The sequence below is a fragment of the Monodelphis domestica genome, chromosome 1 (assembly GCF_027887165.1).
Source record: "Monodelphis domestica isolate mMonDom1 chromosome 1, mMonDom1.pri, whole genome shotgun sequence".
Classification (NCBI taxonomy): domain Eukaryota; kingdom Metazoa; phylum Chordata; class Mammalia; order Didelphimorphia; family Didelphidae; genus Monodelphis; species Monodelphis domestica.
In genome coordinates this window covers 282,867,460-282,893,067 of record NC_077227.1, presented here as the reverse complement: position 1 = coordinate 282,893,067, position 25,608 = coordinate 282,867,460, and the positions used below count along the sequence as shown (strand labels likewise).

Below are 25,608 nucleotides of genomic sequence, written 5' to 3'. Positions count from 1 at the left end.
CACATATTATTTCTCCTGATGGCATCTAAGCTTGAGTAAGGACTATTTCATTTTTGCTTTTATATGTCCAGTGCCTATTTTTTTAAATTAAACAACTACTGATTATTGATCCTCAAATGTTGTATTATGAGGAAGGGACAGATGAGTGGGGAATAACTCCTACAACTTAACTATACTACATCAGATCCACAATGGACTAGGATGTGAAGCTACTAATATAACAAAATGGATTTTTATTTTAAAGGCAGAATCTTTTCCTTAATGATTTGACAGGAACTGATAAATGTCAACAGACTTTTAAAAAGAATATCTGGGGGATTAGCTAGGTGGCTCAGTAGATTGAAAGCCAGGCCTAGAGATGGAAGGTCCTGGGTTCAAATCTGGCCTCAGACACTTGTGTGACTGTGGGCAAATAACTTGACTCCCATTGCCTGACACTTACTGCTTTTCTGCCTTGGAACCAATACACAGTATTGAGTCTAAGACAGGAAATAAAGATTGAAAAAAAAAGTATAGCAAGAACCAGAAATATACAAAGCTACATTTTAAGAAGAAAAAAAAATACCCAAATGTAGTGAAATTTCAGGAAGATCTGGAAAAGAACAGAGTAAAAGCATTTTGAGTTCTGCAGAAGATTTTGTTCTTGTTTTACATGTTTACATGAATATTTCTGTTGATGGTTTCAAAATATATTATTTAAAAATGTTAAGACATAGCAAAAATATTACAGGAAAATCAATTATAAAACTCACTGTTTTGAAGAATAGGGTTATAAAAACACTTGAAAAAGTAAAACTTACTGTGACAGCCTATACAAATCATTCAGTACTTAAGATATGTGGCATTATTCAGACTGTTATTAATGTTATATTTCTGTGACCTTGGCTTTAGATCCAACATAGTTTTCATTTACTTACTTTTTAAAATATATTTTTATTTCTTCCTCTGCTTCTCTGTTATATGTGCCTTTCTATGGCTTCAAATCCAAGTTAGACAATAAACTTGGCATTAGAAGTCAAGCTGATAAGGACTTCTTAAAATTCTTGCTATACATATTGAGAATATGTTTTTCACTTACAAACATAAGACTATGCTCAAGAATCAAGTAATTCTTTTAGGACTACATTTTACATTAATTAATTCTAGTCTCAGAGAACAGTCAGTATGCTATTCATGAGCTACCAAAATTACAGCTAATTACCACGATAAAATGTCCTGAGAGGAACCAAATCATAGGTTATAGAAACAGTGGTTAGCATCATCAAAAAAAAATTATTATGTTTTTCTTTTCCAGATTACATATACATTTTCTGACATTTTGTGATCTGTGTTCTCTCTATCCCTCCCTGAAAGAGTAGGCAATATGACATAGGTTATACCTTTGCTATTGTGGAATACTTATTTCCATGTTCATCATGTGAAAGATGACATGTGTCACTTATACAAGAAAAAAACTTATGAAGGAAATAAAGTGAAAAACAGTATGCTTTAGTTTGCACTAATTCCATCAATTTCTTATTGCTTTTGTTTTATTAATTAATAAACAGTTTCTTCTAACTACTATTCAAGCCCTGTATGTAGTGCCCAACTACAAATCATAGGAGCATCTCTTACTCAGGATTTAGCTTTCTCCAGCTGAGCTCTCCCTATACTAATAATTATACTACTAATGGATGAGGAATATGGAACCTGCAACTTCTAATGCTACAATGTCTAGAAGCCTAGGGGCACCAAGAGATCAGATGATATGTCCTGGGTTCCACAGCCAGGATGTGTCAGAGGAAGAATCGAAATCTGGGACATATGGACTTGGTGATGAACCTCTATTCATTCTGCCATTCTGCCTCTCTCTACAAATTTAGGTGGTATTTACTCTCAATAGTGAGTTTTCTAGCCCAAACAGCCTTTACTAGTCAAACAAGCTGAAACGCATCAAACAAAGAGACCTTATTTCTTTCTCACCCTCCAGAATATCTTCATAAAGTGCGTGTACTCCTTCAGGCACAATGACAGCTAATGCAGTTCCACAAAGAAGTCCAGCGCCCAAAACAGTTATCAGCTTTAGCCGCTCCTAGAATCAAACATAAGTACTATCAGTATACTGTATTAATAATGGGAGTAGAAAAGGAGGGAAGAAATGAGGAGGAAGGAATGTGAAATATTTGTTATCAAGGTTCTTTCTCAAAGATCTTTGAGGCAGCAAGATGATCCACTAAAGACCTGGCAAAATCCAGACATTTGTATTATCTGATCTTGGGCTAATATGGGTATGGTTTGATTTGTGTGTGTGGCTTATTTTATAGGTACACACTGCACTTCAATCTTTTGGTTTAGTTACCTTATCAATACAACTGAAATAATTCCAATTATTCCATTATCTAGAACATACCAAATTAGGCCATTAAGAAAATGAATGATAAATATACTACCTATAGCAGTGATGGTGAACCTTTTAGAGACAAAGAGCTCGGCTTGTCCCCTTCCCCCCTACCATGGAGTAGAGAATTTACAATGTATGCAAAGGACAGAAAGATGAGGATGGATCATCTGTCAGTCAAATGAAAATTCCATTTGGAATGTTACCAGGAAAAGCAGTTGGAGCCAAGCCAACTGTTGAACTGGGCTGAAGGGCTTTTGGTTGATGGTGGTGACTAAAGCTGAACTGGTTTTTGGCTTCTGGCTGATGTAGAGAAAGAAGCTAGTTGTATCTCTGGGACTTGAATTAATCAAATTAGAAGTGACCTAGCTGATTGGCAGAAGAAGAGCAGTAGTCCTCATATCTCTTTCTAACTGACTCTTTCACAATTGTGATAGAATTGCCCTTTCCCTCAATATCTTCCTAACCAAGGCTTCCTGTAGAGAATAGGGATATCCCACTCTTCTTACCTTATCCTCTACCCTTGTCCTGTCTTCCCCAAATAAACCCTTACTTGAGAAAAGAAGAGAAAAGAGTATTTCCTCTGAAATCTCATAGCTCACAGAAGAGGGGAGAGGAAGCTGAAAGGCTTCTGAAGAGGGAGGAATAGGGAGGAGGGTAGACAAAACTTGATCCATTAGTCATCTAGTATCTATCAAATATACACCCTCAAGTAACCATCTATTACACTACACACAGGGGAGGGAGAAAGTGCTTCCACTGGGTGGAGGGGTGGGTGATGAGAGGGATGTGTGGAGAGGGGGAGGAGGAATGGCCTGAGTACTCCCCCACCCCTCTAGTTCTGCCACCTGTGAACCACCCACCTTACCCCATGTGTACTTCCATTGGGCTGCTGGGAAGAGGGGCGGGGGATGTGAAAAAAATGTCACTAGGCATGGTGGAGATAGGGGCTGAGTGCCCACAGAGAGTGCTCTGCATGTCGACTCAGATAATTTTAGGTTTGTGACTTTAAGTCTAGATTTAAACGGTCGCCAAATAAAATTTCCAAGTTAGTCTAGAAATTTATGGTAATTTAATTAATAGAGAGGGAAGAAATTTAAAGAGAAGGAGGAAAGAGGATATAGGATTTCTCCTACCTAGCCTATGCCAGGGAGAGTTTTAAACTCCCTGCCTCTAGGTCTCTGAAGAAGATTAGAGGCTTCTGTGAGGAAAAAGTTGGAAAGTAAAGGAGGAAAATTCAGTCAGAAACTCACCACCAAACTGGACAATAGCTTGTAGCCATGCTAAGATGCCAAAAAGCTCAGCACGCAGCTCTCAGCTAACTCTCCACTGCCAATCAGGGAAAGAGAGACTGTCCTTGAGGGATGAAAAATCTCAAATATATAGACCTTTCATCCTTGTGTCTCCTCCTCTAAATTTTCACATCTACCAACCACATTAAAGGCTTTTCCTCCAGGACTTCCCATACTTTTAGTTCTCATCTTCTTTGATTTGATTATATCTTTAGAGTTACTTAAAACTTCTTTAAGTTCACTTTTTGTGAGTTACTTGACCTTTTTGTGATTAATTTAACCTTTATAGTTACTTAACACCTTTTTGTATTAGATCTAAAAATAGACTTAGCTTAGAGTTCTAGCTTCACTATAAGGTGAGAACCAAGTGCCTTCATTGTTCAATCAGGAGATTACAACTTTATCTTCCCCTAAAGTATGGTTTAAGTAGGGTGGAGTAGTTTTTAAAGTTCACACACCTTTGGCGCCCATGCCATAGGTTCACCATCACTGACCTATAGGATATTCCTTTAATATATACATATGTTAAAGGAATATATTAATATAATAAAACAAAACAATAATAAAAATAATAAAATAATTAAAGGAATATATTATGTATAATAATAATATAATAGCCTGAAAGATAAATGCAATAACAAAAGCTGATGAAGATAAAGAGGGAGAGATCCAGGAATGGGAGCAGATAATGAAAATGCATGGAGCTGGGAGTTGTCTGTGTTGTTTAAGGAAAAGCAAATATGGCTAATGCCACCATATAAAAGTATAAAGAGAGAAGTAAGGTGTTTAAAAAAAAAAAGGGTCAGACTACGAAGGTTTTAAAAAAACCAAATGGGGAATGTTATATTTGATGCTGACGGTAATAGGAAATGGCTGGGGTTTATTCAGCAGGAGTGTATCAAGGTTAGATCTGTCTTAAAGGAAGATCACTTACAGCTGAGTAGAAGGCAAATGATTGGAATGGGAAAAGGCCTGAAGCAGAGACCAATCAGAAAGCAATTATAATAGTGATAGGGACCTATACCAAGCATGGTTGTCATGTCAGAAGAAATAAATACCAGAGATATTGAGGGTAGAATTGACAAGTTAGATTTAAGAGATAGCAAGGGGTAGCAAGCAGGGTTGACTGAAAGGATGGGGTTACTTTCAACAGTAATAGGGAAGTTAAGAAAAGGGGAAGGTTGGAGGGGAAAATTACAAGTTTAGTCTTGGACATGTTGAGTTTAAAATGTCTATGTAATTAAAACTCAGTGGAATTGCATGTTGGCTACAGGAGGGGTTGGGGGGAGGGGAGGGAAACAACATGACTCTTGTAACCAAGGAAAAATATTCTAAATTGACTAAATAAAAAAAAATAAAATAAAACATCTATGTAATATCTCAAGATGTCCAGAAGGCAGTTGGAGATATGAGATTGGAGTTCATACTGAAAATCATCTGCAATTTAATCCATGGGAGCTTATAAAACCATCAAACAGTATACAGAGAGAAAGCAACTCAGAACAAATTCTTGGGGATAGCCATGGTTAGCAGGTGTATAATTGAAAATGTTACCCTATAAAAGAACTACATATCCCAAGAGACCACTGATTTCCTGTCATTATGTACTTCTGGTAGACAGAGGATAAAGGGAGTGGGCATTGGGCTCTTGCTCCTCTTTGGCATGATGTAGCCTCAGCGGTGATGGTGGTAAGGTGAGAAAATTTGAAAATGGCTAATCAGCCATGGGCATGTGGTATTTATTTTGTATCCTCTTTATTCCTTGATTTCTAATGATCTTTAACAAACCTCCTAAAATAGAAATTTTTTATTATTTGAGATATAATTTTAATTTTTACACAGGCATGACCTATATGAAGATCCAGCAAAGGAGACTGAGAAGGAACAGTTGGCTGGAACAGTTGGCCGGATAGAAGGAAAGCCAGGAGAGAGCAGTGCATCATGAAAGACTAGAGAAGAGACTATCAAAGAAAGGAAAGTGATTGAGTGTCAAAGAGGTCAAGAATACTGTAGATTGAGAAAAGGTCATTAAATTAGGCAATTAAGAGATCCTTGGTACCTTTGAAGAAAGCAATTGCAGTTGAATGATGGGGTTGAGTCAGGCTATAGAGAAGATAGAGATACTGAGCTTAATTAGACTGCCTTTCCAGTTTAGCAACAAAAAGTAACGATAGCTAGTGGGTATGGTTCAAATACTTATTTTTAAGAATAAGGGAGATGTAGACGTGTTTATAGGTAGTAGGGAAGTATTCAATAGAAAGGGAAAAATAGAAAATTAATAATTGATCAAAGATGACAGAAGGATCAATTTGCTAGAGAAGATGAAATAAGAATGAGATTATTTGTGCATGTAGTTGGGTTGGCCTTAGCAAGATGAAAGGATAAGGATAGAAGAGGTAGAGGCAGAAGGTATCTAAGAGATGATAAGGAGGAGAGGAGAGGAACTCTCAGGAAAACATGAAGCAAGGTTCTCAGCTAAGAGATCTGAGAAAGAGTCACAGATATGAGAGATGGCTGTGGTGAACTGATTAGGGAGAAAACTGCACTGTTGCAGTTGAGGGTCCAGTTGACATATTTAACAAATTTGTAGTAGATCTAGTCAGCACGGTTTGGTGATTTTCTTCAGCAGCAGGACACAAGTAGGAAGGAAGGTAGAGGACGGTAGAAATAATCTAAGGTTGAGGCCTGGCAGAGCAAGATCAATAATAGGATAAAGGGGCAAGGGACTCGAGAGAAGAGTATAGATTTGAACTGAATCAACAAAGGATAATGGGGAAAGGAGAATAAAATTAGTGAAGAATAGGGTTAGGAGCTTAAAGGCAGAGAAGTGGAATAATAGATTATGATCAGTTAAAGAAAATTTGGAGTACATGGAAATGTAACACTTGTGGCCAATAGCAAAATCAGTGGCATTAAGAAACTTTGTGTATAGCTGAGGTCAAGCAGAGGAATAAGTCAGGGGAAATAGTTAGAAAACAGGGAGTTAGAGTATTTGAGGGAGCATCACTACACATGCCGAAGACCCTTCATTTTAGGGTAGAAGTTGGGGAGTTGAGAAAGCCTGAGTTAAACACTGAGGAAAGGAAAGTGTTCTAGAGATAGATGGATAATAGTTACCAGGACATTGATTGAATATTATTTATAGATTAAAGAAGTTACTAAGGGATGGCAGTGGAGGAAAAGACTAAAGCAGGAAATATTCCAGCTCTCCATGGTTTCTAAGGTATGAGTGAAAGTGTAGTAGTGGAAACAGTGGTCAGCTGTACTATTAGGTGAGAGCCAGATCTTAGTAATAAGCACAAGATGGAAGGAGTGAGAAGAGAAAAAGTTATGATATGGAGTAGGCATTCCAGCAAGCAAAGTGGAAGCCCTGACTTTAGAGTGGGACATTGCGGGTAGAGCAAGTGAGGAAAGGTGGTTGTTGGAGTGGGATAAGAATATGGGAAAAGTCAGTCAGGAATGTTGCCCAGGGTTTGAACAATGACAGTCAGGGGTTCAGATTCATTGAGATGGGGACAGTACAATGAATGGGATGGGAGTGTGCTCCACTTCTAACTCTAAGAACTTTCTCCACAATAACACAATAGACTTCTCAACCTGGAAATTCACTGTGCCCTCATAGCTTTCCCCACTGGAAGGAAAGGGATTAAATGTCTGTTTGTATTTGTATTTCAAGCTCTTACCACAGGTAAGGGCTTAATAAATGCTATTTCTTCTTGTTTTGGTTGTAGTACAGGGTTCCTATAATAATTCACATTTTTTATAGCACTCTAAGGTTTATAAAGCACAAAACGACCTTCAGAGAAGGTACTACTATTTCCATAAAAATAAAGAAAAAGGTATAGAGAAGTTAAGTGAAGTGTCCAGTCAAATAGTAATTGTACAATAATTTGAGTATTACAACTAGGATTTGAGTCCAGCTGTCTTTAAGTCCAACATCTCACCTACATATACCATCCTGCCACCCAGTCACTGTGGCTGCTTGTCTTTTGTCACAGAAGAAAAGACATTTTAGTTTTGGCATGGTTTTACCTGGTTGGCTATATATACACTTTTAAATTGGGAGTTTTCACAAACATTTATTCAATAATTAAACACAAAAGTAGAAGGAAAACAGTTCTAATATAACTTTTTAACTTGAGACCAAACTGTGTCCATACACAGATTTTCTTCTTTAAAATGGAACTAAGTCAGTTACCTCTTCACAGTGCTCATAAATGTTAGAAAAATAAGTTATGATACATGAAAATACTTTCATTTCTCTGGTAGAATGCATTAAATAACCAAAGATATTTTAATTTAATGCCAAATATAAAAAGTAACATTATTCTAAGTCTTCAGATGTCTTTCAAGTAATCAAGTTAATCTAAATAATTTCAAGTCACAGGATAGGAAGCAAGTCTAATGACTCCTTAAAAACTGTCAATTATCAAATCTTTTCTTAACTCTATTTCTCAAAAGAACAAAATTTGTTTTTACATTTATATTCATTAGTAAACAGAACACTTCCTATAAAAAACAAAACAAAAAATAAAGCACTGATTTAATTTTAGGGTCTTGGTTTCATAATTTTACAATGCAAAAATAATGAATAAATTGCTAGGGCAGAAATCTATCCAGTCAGTATTTCTAGCACATTCAGTGCTAAAAAGGAAATGGAAATGAAACTTATCTTCTGCTGTGATAATTAAGGGGAGATAAGAAGTGATGAGAAGTGACATACTTGAGAGATATTAAGCAATGTTTTGTTCACTACATGAAGCACTTTGGATGTAATTGACTTAGGCAGTGCCTCTGAGGAGATCCTAAATGAAATAAGTGTTATAGGTTTCAGTATGGCACTCAAGGACATCTTCCAAGATTTCCCAATAACAACCATCTCTGAAATTTTCAATTATTTGCGCTTTATTTAAATATATTAATTGATAATTTAAAATGATTATTATAATAAAAATAGCTTATACAATTACATGGTGCTTAATAGTTGCACAATCTGAATCAGGAAAAAAAGCAGTAAGAATCATAGTTCTCAATCAATTCATCAGCAAGAATTTACTGAAAGGAAGAAGTATAAAAATCCTACTATATGTCAGTGCTTTACAAATGTTATCTCATTTGATACTATTAAAACACTCATGGCTCTCAAATGTCTTAAAATTTAACTGTAGTTAATTTAACCTGCATGATAGTCAGGAAAAAATGTTCACAACTTACTTCAATCTTAAGATGCAAGAGAGACACTATCACCCAAAGATAACTTATGAGTAAATATGTGTACTACACACTGATAATTTTCAACTCATGATGAAAATTTCAGTTTTAATTTTTTTTCCAAACACCCAAAAAACATCCCACAGTTACCTAATCCCTGCTTTCAAAGTGAACGTATTCATTATTCTCTCACTTTAAAAACATGGACCAAATTTCTTTCTAAAACAGTCTGTTGTAACAAAATTACAAATTACTCCAAAGCTCAGACTTGCAGCTAATCAAACTTCAGTGACATTGTCATGATGATAAAGCCATAGCAAATATTCAATGTTCACTGTAATAAAATTTCACATGCCAGAATTCTAAATAAAATATCAAAATAGTATAAGCAGAAGGAAATATGAACTGGACTGTGATTCATATCTCACATGTAGTCTATATTTTAAAAATTACTCAACACACATTTATTTAGTGTCTGTTCAATGTGAGATATTGGCTGATACATGTTCACATAAGCATAGAAGTGTGGAGAAGGGATCATAGGTCAATCATTTAATCTAATTTCCTTATTTTAAAGATTAAGAAACTGAAGCCTAAAGATTTACCCATGGTCATAAAGCTAGAAGCTAGTAGAGTTCATTAATAACAGAGGTAGGACTAAAATTACCATAGCTCCTGATTGTTAATCCCAAATCCATATCACTTGGTTGCTCATAGTAATATAGTTACTTCCTTATCTGCTTTTTTAAAGGAAGATAGATCAAGTTAAATGTTTTGTATTTCTATTTAGCTATCTACTGTCAAACCCACTTAATGCAGAACTTGAACCATTGTGAAGAAACTGCAAGGAAACATTTCATCTTAATATAAGGAAGAAATCCCCAACAATTAATTTAATCCATTCTCTTCCACCCACCCATTCTAGAACACTTTGACAAATATTGGCTACCCTGGAAGTGAATACTCCACAGCCTTAAAAGTGTTTATTAAGGCAGAGTCTAGATAATGATTTGTCAAGATGTTATAGAAGGATTAATGCTTTAGTTGAGGTTTGAACTCAATAGTCTATTTTAGAGAGAGAATGTGGGGTGGTGTCTTTATCTGTGATTCTGTAATTTAGTCTTAAGGAGTGTGAAAAAAATGACTAGCCAATTATTATAAAGCTAGTATCAAGGGTAAGAGTTTTCCCTAATAACTCCCAAGGTCAGCCTTCCACTATGCTAAAGTACTTCTCATATGACTATTTTTAAAAGGTGGATTAATATTGAAACATATTTGAAGACTGAATTGATAAAACTTCTTAAGAGATGTAACTAAATGTTAGACTTGTAATTATTATTGGGATGCAGAGATCTGGTAGTTTATCCCACTAACATGTTATTCTAGTATTTCAAGCATCAATGACTTAAATTAAAGGCTGCTTTAACTGAAATAGAACTTAGCAACGAACCCAAAGAAGTTGATTATCTCTATGATCAATTTTTTCCCATTTGTAACATTTTGCATCTGATTACTCAAAGGATTATAGAGTTCTTATGGATCATAGGCCTATAGGAAGAAAAACCATTATATTTTCGGTTAATTTTTTTAAATGAAGCAGATATTTACTAAGAATCTCTTTGTAATGTTAGTCCTGGAGGAGAGTATTTAAATATATTTCACAGATCATGTCAGTATGTAGTTGTAAGATACACAATTTGGCTTCATTTGATTTTCTGGTTAACTGAAGTTTAACTTTCTAAAAAACAAAACTCATTTTTTTGTTCCATCAAACCCTTCCCCTTCCTAACTTTGTTACCTTTTGAGAGCACTACTATCCTCCCAAATACCAATGGTCATAAACTCTTTAATTTTTAACTCCTTTTCTCTTTGTGAGATGTCACTGACAGCTATTATTAAGCACTTATTATGTGCCTGGCATTGTGCTAAGTATTGGGATACAAAGGAAACAAAAAAAATTTCCTGTTCTCATTGGGGTAGGCAATATATAAACAACTAGGTACATACAAAATATATACAGAGTATAGGAAAGTAATGTGAAATGGGAAGGCATTAGCAGTTGTGAAGGTCTAGAAGGGCCTCCGGTAAAGGGTAGGGATTTGAATTGATTCCTGAGGGAAACAATGAGACAGAAGCAAAGGAGCTGAGAATTCCAGGTATGGAGGGCAGAGAAAAGGCATGGGGATAGATGATGAGTTGTGCTCAAGGTGCTGGTCAGTGTAGTTGGATCACAAAATAAGTGGAGGGGAGTAAGGTATATAAGAAGGTTGGCAAAGCAGAAAGGGACTAAACTATGAAGACTTCTAAAATCCTGGAGGTAATCAAGAGCCACTGGGGTTCCTTGAGCAAGAAGGGTGTTGTCAGACCTATGTGTTCGAAAAAGCACAAAGGCAGCTGTGGAGAGGATAGAGTCTAAGTGGGAGAGACTGGAAGGCAGGGGAACCAGTGGTAAGTCTACATAAGGGTTTCAATTAGGAATATGGCCATATGAATGGGGAGAAAAACATGCATACCCCTATGGGAATCATAAGCCATGTTAAATAAGAGGAAACAAGATCTGGCAATGGATTGGATATGCGGGGTGAGTGAGAATGAGAAGAGAGATTCAATCCTACATGTGTGTATATCACTGCAAACACAAAGCCAACACCTTCTTTCTCTGCTTATATTAAGTCATTAAAGTGGGTTTTAAAGAGAAGAACCACTAGTAGTGGTAGTCTCTCAGTGGTAGAGAATGACTATTGACTTTGTGCAGTTTCATCTACGGTGTACCCTCATGTGGCTTTGGAGTCCAAAGGCTGAGGCGCAAAGTTTGTGGCACATGGGGCATGGGACGCCAGTTGTTACGGGAGGTGTGGTTGTGGCCTCATGTCAGCGTTCATGCGCAGCGGCAAGACGTCAACGTCGCTCATCTTCAAAGGTGGTGGCGGCATGGTTAATGTGGGTTCGCCAGCTGCTTCTGTCAGAGGCAGCAAGTTCTCGTTGCTTCGGTGTAATGCCAGCCCACTTCAAGTTGGACTTTAGCTGATCCTTGAATCTTTTCTTTGGTCAGCCTTGTTTCCTGAGTCCAGCTGACAGTTCACCATAGAATACCTGTCTTGGTATTCGCTGTGGGTCCATGCGGATGGCGTGTCCAGACCATCGTAGCTGGGTTTTGAGGACCATGACTTCGATGCTGGTGGAGTTGGCTCTGCCGAGGACTTCCTGATTGGTGATTTGGTCCTGCCATCGGATCCTCATGATTGACCGGAGAGAGTATTGGTGGAATTGCTCCAGCTGTTTCATGTGCTTTCGGTATAGTGTCCATGTCTCGCAACCGAACAGGAGCGAGCTGAGGACCACTGCGTTGTACACTTTGAGCTTCGTCGCAGTGCTTACACCTCTGTGTTGGAGGACTTTGGAGCGCAGCCGCCCAAGTGCCTGGCTGGCCTTTTGGATCCTGGCATTAATCTCGTGGTCTAGGGACCCGTCATTGGCGATGGTGCTGCCCAGGTACTTGAAAGTGTTGACGTTAGAAAGCTGCGTGCCGTCGATTATAATGCACGGCTGGTTAGTTGGCCTCCCTGGTGCAGGTTGGAACAGCACCTCTGTTTTGCTGAGGCTGATAGTTAGGCCAAACAGTTTTGTTGCGGTAGAGAACCTGTACACAATAGTTTGAAGATGATTTTCTTGGTGGGCCATGAGAGCACAGTCATCTGTGAAGAGAGCTTCTAGGATGAGTCTCTCTGTTGTCTTTGTTTTTGCAGTCAGGCGGCGAAGGTCAAATAGTGAGCCATCCAGTTGGTATTTGATGTAGACGCCCAGGTCTAGATCCATCACAGCATGTCGTAATACTTGGGTGAAAAATAGGCTGAATAGTACCGGAGCGAGGACACAGCCTTGTTTCAAGTGTGCACAAAGATACTTGTGCGTGAAGGAGATTTAAGCAGAAAAGCCAATGCACAGAGACAGTCCCACTCTCTCAGCTTTGGAAGCCTGGGTCCAGTGGCACGAAAAGTCGTTACGTCTGGAGACTTCCTCAGCTGCATTGGATGGCCGTGTTGTCCTTTGTGCTCCAACACGCCCTAAGCACTCCACAGTGCTTTGCTGCATCGCCTTCTCAGCCGTTGAACCTTCTTATTGGTTTCTTCTGTCTGTTCGGCCGAAGCAGTCTTCACATGCTGGGTGAGCAAAGCCCTGGTTTACCAGGGGTCGACGACCCGATGGCTACCCTCACAAGGTTTAGCCGGCCTGTCGAAGCTGTTGCCCGGGGTGTGGCCACTGCCACATGCTAGCAGCTACTGGGAGCCACAAGTGAGAGCTGGGTGTCAGGTGGGGGTCAGAGGCTGGAGAGCTGCCCTAGGAGGGCACGACAAGCCCTCCATACCAGAGATACTACCCCTCCCTGAGCACCCCATACACCCACAAATTTGAGAATAGTACAAGATAAAAACAGAGCTCTCAAAGTTATAGTTTGTGTTAGAGTAATGAAGATTTGCTAAGGAGGGGCATATACTGAATGTATACACACACACATACACACCCACCCACACGCTTTTATGCTATCTTGTTTTGAGATTTTATAGCTATGTGCTTACTAAGCTAAAGTACTGACCAGGGTTTAATTTTTAAAAAACATCTTGCACTCAATGCATTAACAAAGTGTAAAGCTTTGGAAAAATCAAAATAACATATCTTTCACTGTTTGCTTACAGAAATAATAAAATTTTAAAAATTGGATCGTTAAACTCAATACAAGTCAACTTAGATAACTTGCAACCCTAAAACTCGTTACACTTCAATTCATGCTTATATGATTTTATGCACTACACAGTCGGAAGGAAATGACATAATTTCCTCCTTAAAAAAAAAAGGCTAGTCTTGTTATCGAAAGCATCTATGCTACCTCTTGTCCAAAGTAATTGATACTCTTGAAACTCTAAGAACAGAAGGGATAAAATACAATAGGGTCCTACTATTGCTCAATCAGCAACAGAATGAGTCTTCTCTATGGATCTCTGACCAATCTCAAGAAAAAGATCAATGTCAAGTCAATAGTAAACCTGTACTCTGAGAATGCCAGCAGCAGATAGAGAAGAAAACCTTAATCGTCAAATTGAAGACTGAGACAAGATGCTCTAAAGCTTCAACCTGGAAGAAAACAAAACCAAAACAAAAAGCTGGACATGAGTTAATAGCCTGAGTTAACAATGGTAGTGGACTTTGATCTGCCTTAGAAACATCTTCTCTCCAATTTATTTGGAATTAGATAGAATCTTTAAAAGGCAATGTCAAATTAATTACTTAAGTGGCTAGTTAGTAGTAATTTCTAACAAATAATTTTAAATTCCAAGTAATCCAAAGGCTCTATAAAAATTTTAAAAATATTTTATTTACCTCATTACATGTAATAATTTTCAACATATTTTCTGAAATTATAAGATCCATATTGTCTGTCTCCCTTCCACCTCCCTGAGATGTTAAGCAGTTTGATCTAGGTATACTTGTGTGATCATGCGAAATATATTTACACATTGATCACTGTTGTGGGAGAATATTCATATAAAACCAAAACTCCCAAATAAGAACACAAATAGAAAAAATAGTATGCAGTAATATGCACTCAGACTTCATCAGTGTTTTCTCTGGAGTGTTTTCTCTTTGTCATAGGTCCTTTAGAATTGTGCTGGATTATTGTATTGCTGAAAACAGCTAAGTCTTTCACAGTTGATTATCATACAATATTGCTGTCACTGTGTACAATGTTCTTTTGGTTCTGCTTACTTCATTCTGCTCTAGGTTCATGTAAGTTTTTCCATTTTTTTTCCCTGAAATCATCTTGCTCATCATTTCTTATAGCTCAATAGTATTCCATCCCAATCATATACCACAATTTGTTCAACCATTTTCCTGTTGATGGATATTCCGGTAGAAGTTCAATTCTTTGCCACCACAAAAAAAAGTTGCTATAAACATTTTTGTACAAATAGGTCTTTCTACCTTTTTTGAGATTTCTTTGGGATACAGACCTAGTAGTGGTGTGATTTGATCAAAAGGTATGCAGTTTTATAGCCCTTTGGGCATAGTTCCAAATTGTTCTCCAGAATGGTTGGATCAATTCACAACTACAACAACAACGCATTAGTGTCCTAATTTCCCCCATATTCCCCTCTAATACTGATCACTTTCCTTTACTGTCATATTAGCCAATCTGATAGGTATGAGGTAGTACCTCAGAATTGTTTTAATTTGCATTTCTCTAATCAAGAGTGATTTAGAACTTTTTTTCAATGATTAGAGCTTTGACGACTTCATCTGGAAACTGCCTGTTTATATCCTTTGACCATGTGCCAATTGGGGAATGATTTATATTCTTATAAATTTGACCCAGTTCTCTATATATTTGAGAAATGAGGCTTTCATCAGAGAAATTTATAGTAAAAATTTCCTCCCAGTTTGTTACTTGCCTTCTAATTTTGGTTACTTTGGTTTTATTTGTAAAAACTCTCTTTAATATAATCAAAAAATATTCATTTTACATCTCATGTATTCTTTTTCGTGGTTTGGTCATAAATTCTTCCTTTATCCATAGATATGTCAGGTAAGCTATTCCATGCTTCTCTAATTTGCTTATGGTATCACCCTTTATGTCTAAACCATATACCCATTTTGATCTTATCTTGGTAAAAGGTATGAGATAGTGGTCTATACCTAGTTTTAAGGATACTTTTTTTCTGAAATTTAATCCTTATAGTCAATTTCTAAATAAAGAAAAAAGGAAGTTTCTAAAGAAACAATATGAAATTTTCAGAGTGTTCTAATAAGCATAAATATAAAAGGGACAAATACAAAAGAGTGGTGGCATGTTCCTTTAAAAATAGTGATAGGCAGGCAGGGTGGATTTTAAAAGCTCTATTTGGCGTCACAAGAATGGGAAAGTGATAGGCCCTTTGATAAGAGCATAAGTGATGTGAACAAGCAGAACTACTTAAAATTTTTATTTTTCATCAACTTCTTTATGAAGGAGATAGACCCTCAAGCTGTAAAGAACAGAGCATGGCCAATTATATTTGAAAAATATTTATTAAGTGCCAAGGATAGTGCTAAGCACTGGACAAATAAGAAAAAGTCCATTCCTCAAGGAGCTTAAAATCTAATGAGGAGAAGAGAATTAACAAAAGAAATCTAAAAGGGGGGGCAGGGGTGGTGTGTGACACAAAGTGGGGGTAGGGGGATGGGAGAATGATGATGAGTTGAAACCAAACAGAGCCACAGATGGAAAATGAAGTTACCTAAAAAGTTCTGAACTCTCTATATGGGAAGGCTTTGCTTATAGGAAGATGGGAAAAAGATTAGTGAAATTCAGGGCTGATGAGCAAATAGTAAGAAAGAGTTCAGACATTTCAAATCGGTTCAGGTGTCTAAGCCTAGATACTAAATCCTAAGGAGGCATAAGAACTTGTATATGTATAGGTCTTAATATGTGATATTTCCCCATAAGAAACTGAATGTTAGTTATCAGGCTGCTTACTTCCTGTCTGATTTTATTTATTCTCTACTTCTTTGATTTAGTTTATGATATGGTATATACTTTAATGAGACATACTTTTTTTTTACTAGTATGAGAATTATGTTATTGAGCCTCTAGGTTACTGCCTTTCAAAGTACCCAGATTACTACCTTTTCCTGCTATTTGTGAACTTTAAATTACTCCACCCTACTTAGATCTTACTTTATGGTGAAGATAAAATTGTAATCTCCTGATTGAACAATGAAGGTACTTAGTTTTTACTTTATAGTGAAGCTAGAACTTTAAGTTAAGTCTATTTTTAGATTTTTGTATTAAAAAGTTGTTAAGTAACTATAAGGGGTAAATTAATCACAAAAAGGTCAAGTAACTAACAAAAGGTGAACTTAGCAAAGAAGTGTTAAGTAACTCAAAAGATATAATCTAATCAAAGAAAATGAGAACTAAAGAATGGAGAGTCCTGTAGAAAAGCCTCTGATATGATTGGTAGATGTAAAAATTTAGAGGGGACACAAGAGTAAAAAGTCTATATATTTCACGTCACTTCCTCTCTCTGGTATCTTTTGTGGTGGAGAGGTGGCTGTTGGCGGCATGCTGGGCCTTTTGGCATCTTGGCGTGGCTACAGCTATTGTCCGGTTCGGTGGTGAGTTTCTGACTGAGTTTTTCCTCCTTTACTTTCCAAACTCTACCCTCTTAGAAGCCTCTAATCTCCTTCAGAGACCTAGTGGCGGAGATCTTGAAATCCCCCTGGCACAGGTCAGGTGGGATAAATCCTATACTCTCTCCCCTCTTTCTCCTTAAAATCCTTCCCTCTATATTAATGAAAATTATCATAAATTTCTAGACTGACTTCGGTATTTTATTTGAGATTCTTCCCTGGTGACCAATTAATTTAGATTTTAAGTCACAACCCTAAAATTTTCTTTACATATTTGCTATACTGTGTCATTGAGAATCTAATTCTTTCCAGTGTTCCAGTCAATAACTGCAACAGGATTTTTCCAAGATTGAAAGAATTCATGTTTAATTTTGGATTTATCAGTATTATGAAACAATTCCTCAAGTTTACCTCACCAATCAAGATAAGTAAGTATATTAATGGTCTTTCTGCTTTTTAACAAACCATAGAGCAAGATACTTTCTCTTTGTTGATCAGAAGGAAGTAATTTTTCAATATGCTGATTCTTCTTTGAAACCTTTGCTTCAACAGAAGTAGAATAAGCTATTATTGCTTAGTTCTGATATCACTTCCTATCATTACTTTAACTTTTTAAGATAAATTTTTATTGATCTTTTTGTTTTACATTGCCTAAATTTCCTTATCCTCCCTTCCACTCCCAGTCATACCTTATAACAAATATTAAAGAAAAGATCAATATAAAAAAAAAAAACTATTATCACATGCAATGTTCCATATTTCCATGAACCACCTCCCCTTCACCCCACAAAGGAGTGGGGAAAGGATATCATTCTTAAGACAGCCTCTACCATGGGTTAAAGCTAAAGTAATAGTCATTGTACTAGTATTTTTAGCTTCTATATTACAGAAAAAGGTTATATAAATTATAGAAATGTGGTTCCATTCCAAAATTCCCATTATGATCTTACTTATACTAATGGCTAGAAATGAGAAGCAAAATAAAAGATAAACAAAATACAATGAAACTTAAATTACCTAGCCCGGTCAAGGACTATCATTCTGTAGAATAGTTTTCTGGAATGCATAATTATTTAAGCACCAATGTTAAAATTTCAAATCTTTCTAAAATAAATTACACATTTCCGTACTTTCTTAAACAAAGCACAATTAACACAGAATTTAACCTTCTGCAAATAATTCTGGGACACAATCAAGATCATACAGTGATCTTCTCATGGATCAATTGTAAACCTTAAAATTTCTTAGACTTGTGAATGTTGGAAATTTCACCATTGGAATGTGAACCACATTGGCAAGGGAGGTTCCTCCTCCTCCCTTCTTAAGATTACTTTAGGACAGAAACCTTTTGCTGAACAATGGAAAGGGCTGCAGCATAGATCAAAATTTAATTATTCCAATCTCCACCCTACTCAGGGTAACAGGATTTAGGAAGGGCTGTAGCAAAGGATCAAGATTTAATTATTTGAGAATATGACCTTCAACAGACATGTGCAAAGCCACAGACCTCTGGGTGGTCCTGGGTTAAGCTAGAGCCACCATTGGCACAGGGAAGACATGGACAGTGATTGGTAGATGTGAGAACTGAGGGGAGGGAACTTGGATGGTTTCCTTAAAGATAGCGGGGTCTGAGGACTAAAGGGGGGTGGTTGGTTGGAGAGGTGCTCGGAGAAGCTTGCTCTGAAGGAAGCTGGAGGTGGAGGCCCCTGAGACTGTTTCTCCATTTTGGTCACGTGAGTGATAGGGACTGATCTCTTTCCTTTACCTCAGCTATCTAAGGGCTTGGGCCTTTTGGCCCAGCCTAACTAACTAACTATCTCTCTCTCTCTCTCTCTCTCTCTCTCTCTCTCTCTCTCTCTCTCTCTCTCTCTCTCTCTCTCTCTCTCTCTCTCTCTCTCTCTCTCTCATACCTTCCTTCCTCCTGTTTGTAATTAAATTCCATAAAAGGTTGACTGCTGACTTGAGTTTTCATTTAGGAATTACATAGCTGAATTCCTTGGTGACCTTAAATTAATATATATCAGTCTTTTAAAGTGATTTCCTTGTCACACAATGGAAAGAGTATAGCTGTTTGTCCATATTAAATGGCTCCAGAACTTTTGAAAATCATTTTCTTCCTCTCTTTTTCAATAGATGTCAAATCTCATTATCAGTATACTTGCCTATAGCAGTTATTCTTCCTAATAAGCTATGACTTTGAGACCAGATAAGTCTGGCCCAAGGAACTATTGGATTATTAAGATGCAGGAACATATGGTATATATCAGTTATTTTAGATATTCAAAGGCTTTTTTTTTTGCTCCAGGTTGAAAACCAAAAATGTGTTCCAGATATTTGAAACAATCACTTAAGATGGTCCCAAATCCACTATTTAGTTCATTCTTTCACCATCTGCCTTGCATATAATAATGCACTTAATGTTTGTTGTCATATTGCTTATCCATGTCCGAGTGCAAAGGTTATGATTATTTAAAAACGATCCCTAAAGAGGTTAGGCAGAATAAGGTAGCTAATATGTGATTTTCTATGACTCTGCATTTGTATATATTGGATAGAAATAATTTGACATGGGCAACATACATAATTTTAAAGACAGATTAGGCCAAAAAAGTTTGAATTAAATTGAAAACCTCTTGATACATTTTTGAAGGCAGAGTTTTCAAGAAAAGGCTTTTTCTTCAGTCTTTTATTTTTTGTCAATACATATTTATCAAAATATATTTTTAAAACAGGTTCATAGATCTCACTAAAAAATGCAACTAGGAAAGATACATAACATTTTAAAGTAATTCATTTATAACAACAAACATTTATATAGTGTTTGCTATATGCCAGGCATTGGGCCATAGCACTATATAATTCCCATCTTACTTTCACACTTACTCACAACAACTCTGGAAGGTAGGTTACATTATTACCCCATTTAAAGATGAAGAAATCAAGGCAAACAGCATTTAAATGACTTGCCCGGGGTCACACAGTGAGAAAGTATCTGAGGTTAAATTTGAACTCGGGTCTTCTTGACTCTATCCATTGTACATTTCAGAAGAGATCAACATTATATTATCCTAAATTAAAATCAGTAGATGCATGTATTTAGTAATATTTTATTAGGAAATGACACATGGAAGCATAGTGACCCCCCCCCCCAACCAGACTTCTAACTTCTATAGTCATGCTAAAACATTAAAACAACAACAACAACTATAAGTCACTACTGGGTTCATTTTATACTAGGTAATAATGAACTTCAGAACCCTGAAGTTGCATGGTAATGCAGAAACAAAGAAAATTATTAACTGAATCTGAATAATAAGAATGTTGCCAGGATGGTCTAAATCCTTTGTAGGGAGGGTTATGTTTATATAACATAATTTCTGACTTTTGTACTTATAAATTTTACCCCCTTATATTTTCTCACTAATACTTAGCCCAGGGTAGAACTTATTTTGCTTACAGGAAAAATGTAAAGAAATTAGCACTAGCATAAGATTTTAAAAACTTATTTTTAATGAGAAAGAGAAAGGGGAGGCAGATGATAATTCATTTTTGTGGCCCAGATTTGGATGGCAGTGTTCTTTAAAACAGAACAGAAAAATGAATACCAGATGAAGGCCACAAAGGTAACAGATTTCAGATAGACTGAAAGAAAAATAACTAATAATCACAACTGATCAACAGTGGAATAGGTTTCATGAAGAGATAGTTGCTTTATCATAAGGAGAGTTCTTGAAGTAAGAATGCTTTATTAGGAATGCCATAGGATTTCTTTTCGGGTATGGGTCAGAATAGATGACATCTGAGATCCCTTCAAAATATTTTGCAACAAAAAATAAGGGAGAAATATCAAGAACATTCTAGTAGAAAGAACTTTCTTTTTTTTTTTTAAATCCTTACCTTCTGTCTTGGTATACAATACAATACTGTGTATCGGCTCCAAGGCAGAAGAGTGGTAAGGGCTAGGCAATGGGGGTCAAGTGACTTGCCCAGGGTCACACAGCTGGGAAGTGTCTGAGGCCAGATTTGAACCTAGGACCTCCCATCTCTAGGCCTAGCTCTCAATCCACTGAGCTACCCAGCTGCCCCCAGAAAGAACTTTCTTGAGAGTATGGACTCTGACTTTTTTTTAGGTGTTATCAAAGGCCTAACACCATTCCTGAGACCTAGGAAGGAGGTATTTAACAAATTTTTGTTTATTGATAGAACATCAAGAGCAACACAGTATGTGAAGGATACAAGAGACTAATGTACAACGGACAACATCAATGCCACATAGGCAACCTTAAAATCCTCTGAAAGGTGGAATGACAGCAAGGTAACATTAACATTTGCATAACAGTCCTTTCCTAATGAAAATTAACTTTCAATATTTATCTTGGCTCTAAGGCTGACTCCATTCTAGTTATGGAAAATATCCTATGCAAACATAGTGAAATGGGGCTATTAATACTGTGTAAGAAACAGAAGAAAAGCTAGTATGGCCTAAAACTGTGTGAAATGGAGTAGTGATAATAAGGATTAACTTGGAAATAATTAGCTTGGAAGGTAGGTTGGAACTTTGGAGCCAATTGTGAAGGGTTTTTAATACCAGCAAAGGAGATCATATTTGTTATTAAAGAGAACAGATTACTGATCAGAGGAGCAACAAGATTGAACTTTGGCAGTTCTATAGATAATGAACTAGAAAAGGGAAGCTAGGAGAGATCAATTAGAAGTATATTACAATAGCATGGGTGAGAGGTGATAAGGGTCTAAACCAGGGTGGTAGCTGTGAGAAATGCTGTGAAAGTAAAACAGATGTGAGCTGATGACTCCAAGTTGATGACTGGGTGACTTGAAAAATGCCCTCAATACAAATATAGTATAATGGTTAAATCGGGATTTTGACTAAATAAGAGTTATAAAAAATGCTTGTCGATTATTATCCCTTAAGTCAGGAAAACTATTAGCAGCTTTTAACAATTTTGTTTAATTGGAATATTAGTAAAAAGAGGGAAATGTGGAAGGGAAAGAGGTAAGGAAACTGCCTAGCCTACCCTAAATGCCAATCCGGTGAAATGAAGCTTGCTCCCCGTCAGAGTTCCAATCTCCATGTGGGAGTCTTAGTCACTCACCAGTAAGCTGGGAAGGATCCAGGCAAGGTCCCAATCCAGAAAAACCCTTGTGAGCTAAGCTCACAGAGGCAGCAGTGAACCCAACAAGAAAGTCCCGACTCTAAGAAGCTCCAAAGTCAAAAGTCGAAGTCCTGAAGCTGAAAACTCTAGTCAAAAGGCCCAAAGCTCCAAGTTGAAGTGGAAAAGCTCCAAGGAGCCATCCTCTAAAGAAGTTCCAAGGAGCAGAGATTCCAAAGAAGAACTCTAAAGGAAAAGCCTCAAAGAGAAGACTCTTGGACTGGAAGTTCAGGACTTTTTATAGTCTTTTCCTACATCACTTTACGAGAACCAATTGCAGTCTTTCAATTTGCTTAGCACAATGCCACCCCCCCACCCCTGGCCTCTGGAGTTGTCACTCACTTTAGCAAGTGATTTGTGAACTCTCATACTTAGTGACTAGTAAGGTAGGGGTACTTCAGTTTTTGATTGATTAACTTAGAAGTTGCTGATTGATAGACAAAGAGAGTTTGATTCACTCTTCACAATAGAAATCTCAAACAAGGATAGATGGGGAAGAGGAGAGCAGATATTCTGTTTTCCAATCAGAGATGTGCCAATAAACATAGAGATAGGGAGTCATCTAAATAGAAATAAACGAAGCTATAGAATCTGATGAGGTTATAAAGAATAGGGGCCCAGGGCAGATTTTTGGAGGACACCAACAGGTAGGAAATGTATGATAAACCAAGAAAGAGGACTAGGAAGGAGCAGTTAGATAGGTTGGTGAACCAAGGGGGAACACATGAAAACAATTTTGTGAAGTTATTATTAGAGCACTAAATTGTAGAGAGAATTTCAGTAAATATTTCTCATACACAAATGAATGCATTGTACCATTTTTACTTTTTTTTTGCTCCTCCACTAGATGGAAGTTGTTTCAATGCATTTATTTTAAATTTATGTGATCATTTTCCCAAGGAGAGTAATTCAATTCTTGAGAATATGGTCTGCTAATATCTAAAATGTCTAGGCAAGGATTATCTTTGTCTATATTCTATCTAGGTGATGTATTCTCCAAATGTATTTACTTCATTTGTGTGCAATAATAATACAGTATAGATCATTATAATGTCTGGGTTAGGAAAATAATATTAGGTCATCATTGGAAAAAAGGTGCTCTCAAAATTGTTTCTATTAATTAGATTGACTTAAAAGCAACATTACAAACATGGAATCTAAATATTTACTTTTAATGTTAGGTCACAGAAATGAAATTTCTCACTAATTTGGTGCAATATGAACAATTCAATAGATAATTCAGGAAAATACCTAATTGGGGATTGCTTTATGTTAAAGAAATTTTGAATGCTTGTTAAATTCAATTATATAACATTTATGCTTATAGGTATACTATCTAAGTACAAGCTTTACATCAGCCAATATAGTCTTTGGCTTAATAGAAGTACTGTGGGAGTACATTTTAGCCTTCTAATAAAAATAGGTTTTCTACCTGAGTCCATATGGAACCATACAGTTGTCACCCAATTCCAATTCCTAGAAATTGAGTGGTATGAAGATAGAATGGAAGGAGAACAGAATCTTTACAATTCCTCAAAAAGATTAATTTTATTTTTCTCCCACAATTCCTTTGCTCAAGTTATTCTCTTTACCTGGAATGCTCTACTCTTCCCATCCAACAAAGACAAGGTGAAACCTTTCTCTTCTCTATAGTCACAAAAAACCAGGGCTTCTAAACCACTTTGTAATATCCAATGTAATACTTTGTAATATATTGTCTTGTACTGATTTGTTTATTCAAATAGCTCTCATTTCCATACCCAGGCAACATGCCTCTTCAAGGATGGGAGTATGAATTTCACTATTTCTATATCTATAGTGTCTAGCATACAACAGGCACTTCACATTTGCTGCTTTCTTGTCTCTTTTCTCTTGTATTACAGGCACAGTACTTCAGCCCAAAGTAAGTCTTTAATAAAAATTTTCAGAATGAAAAGGCTGTTCTAAACTCAAAGTCCCATCCACTATGACCAATCATTAAGGGGCCAATATATTCTTATCTCTGTAGATTTTGCATTTTGTGGCTTATACGTGGCACTTGATGACTTTATGCTTTTTAGCTTCTCCTCAGCATGCTTAGGGCCTGAAAAATAAACTTAATTTTTGCCTAAATATTATGGTACAAAAAAGAATGTTTCTAAAACAAATGTTTTCCAAATCTCCTCTTTGAATATCGGTACCCATGTTCCCTTACCATTTATAACACATTTAAATAACAGTCCTATTTCTGAGATTTATTCAGAAACATTAGAGATTGAGAAAAGCTAGCAATCCCTATTTTAACTGGAATCAAACCAATTAGCATTTTAAAGTTTCTCTGTGATACTTTTTTCTCTATGGTTAGGAATTTTAAAGTATCGATGTTTTAATGTTAAATGCATCTAACATTTTACGTTTGTATAGTATGGGGTCGTTGGTTCTGACATCGTTTAGGGAGCCTGCTCATCAACAATTACACTTTAAACCGGCTATTTTGAAAATTGACAGATAATTGAGAATGTCTTACCTCCGAGAAATTAACAGCCAAGGGGATGATTCCGGCCACATAACATCCCACCAGCATGGCCAGCGACAGAAGACTAATGGAGATGAAATCATCCATTTTTCTTGTCCTTTAGTCACCCCAAAGGACATCAAATCAGTTTTCCCCCTTGGGGTTTCAAAAGGTGCTTAATTACTTATAACACTTGTCGTGGCTCCAAAAGAAGACTTCGAGAATCAACTTCTCAGATCTTTTGGCTTCCCAAGGACAGCAGGTTTACTTCAGCTATTTCTTCCGTGTCTACTTCTAGGGAGAACTATTGTTTCCTGGTATGAGTACCAGAGGGCTTGCGGCGGCCTTTTATCCACAAGTGACAAGAATAAAATATTTCTGTTCAATTCTTTGTTACAGAAGGGAGAAGTCAATAGTGGGTATGATGATTTGTGAGGGAAGATTTCTTCAATCGTAGTCACAGCCCTAAAATTGCTGGGATACGGAACGCGGGAGGATGGAGGGGGGTAACAGAGTGAAGAGGAAGGAGAAGGCAAGAGAACCTCTCAGCTCTGCAAGCGTCCCGGTCTCCACAGTCCGCCCGTCAGTGACCTCCCCCCTCTGACCCCCGGGGCCCAGAGCAGCCCACCAGCACTGGCCAACTCTCCTTCTTGTCTAGAGGGCTGGGAAACGTAGGCCGCAGTTCTCTAACTGGAACCTCGGGGGAGGATTCAGCAGATGCGTGTACAGAAACCAGTCTCTGGCCTATACTCAGGGGTCCCCCTGGCTGCCCGGCCTCGGCCGGGAGCCTGCACCTCCGCCGCCATTGCAACCATTGCCGCCAAGTGGCACCTCCTCCAGACATTCACTTCCGGATCCCTGCATTTCCCTCCCCACCCCCGCCCTCTCCTCTTATAA

The 25,608-nt window shown here is 37.1% G+C and overlaps 1 protein-coding gene across 6 annotated transcripts in view; it reads right to left on the bottom strand.

Annotated features, from left to right (window-relative positions):
• SLC39A9 (solute carrier family 39 member 9) overlaps positions 1-25,608 on the bottom strand; it is a 115,135-nt gene that overhangs the window by 20,600 nt on the left and 68,927 nt on the right. For 2 of the 6 annotated variants that reach the window (XM_056810952.1, XM_016427173.2), the window contains exons 2-3: positions 1,963-2,071; positions 566-592 (exon numbers count right to left, since the gene is read on the bottom strand). Coding sequence is in view for 4 of the 6 variants with exons in the window: in XM_016427173.2 (XP_016282659.2) it covers positions 566-592; positions 1,963-2,071 (136 nt within the window). In the remaining 2 variants the exon portion in view is untranslated. Of the gene's footprint in view, positions 1-565; positions 593-1,962; positions 2,072-24,723; positions 25,515-25,608 lie in introns of those variants that run through there. The other 4 variants (XM_056810951.1, XM_056810950.1, XM_016427166.2 and 1 more) reach the window with 3 other exon arrangements.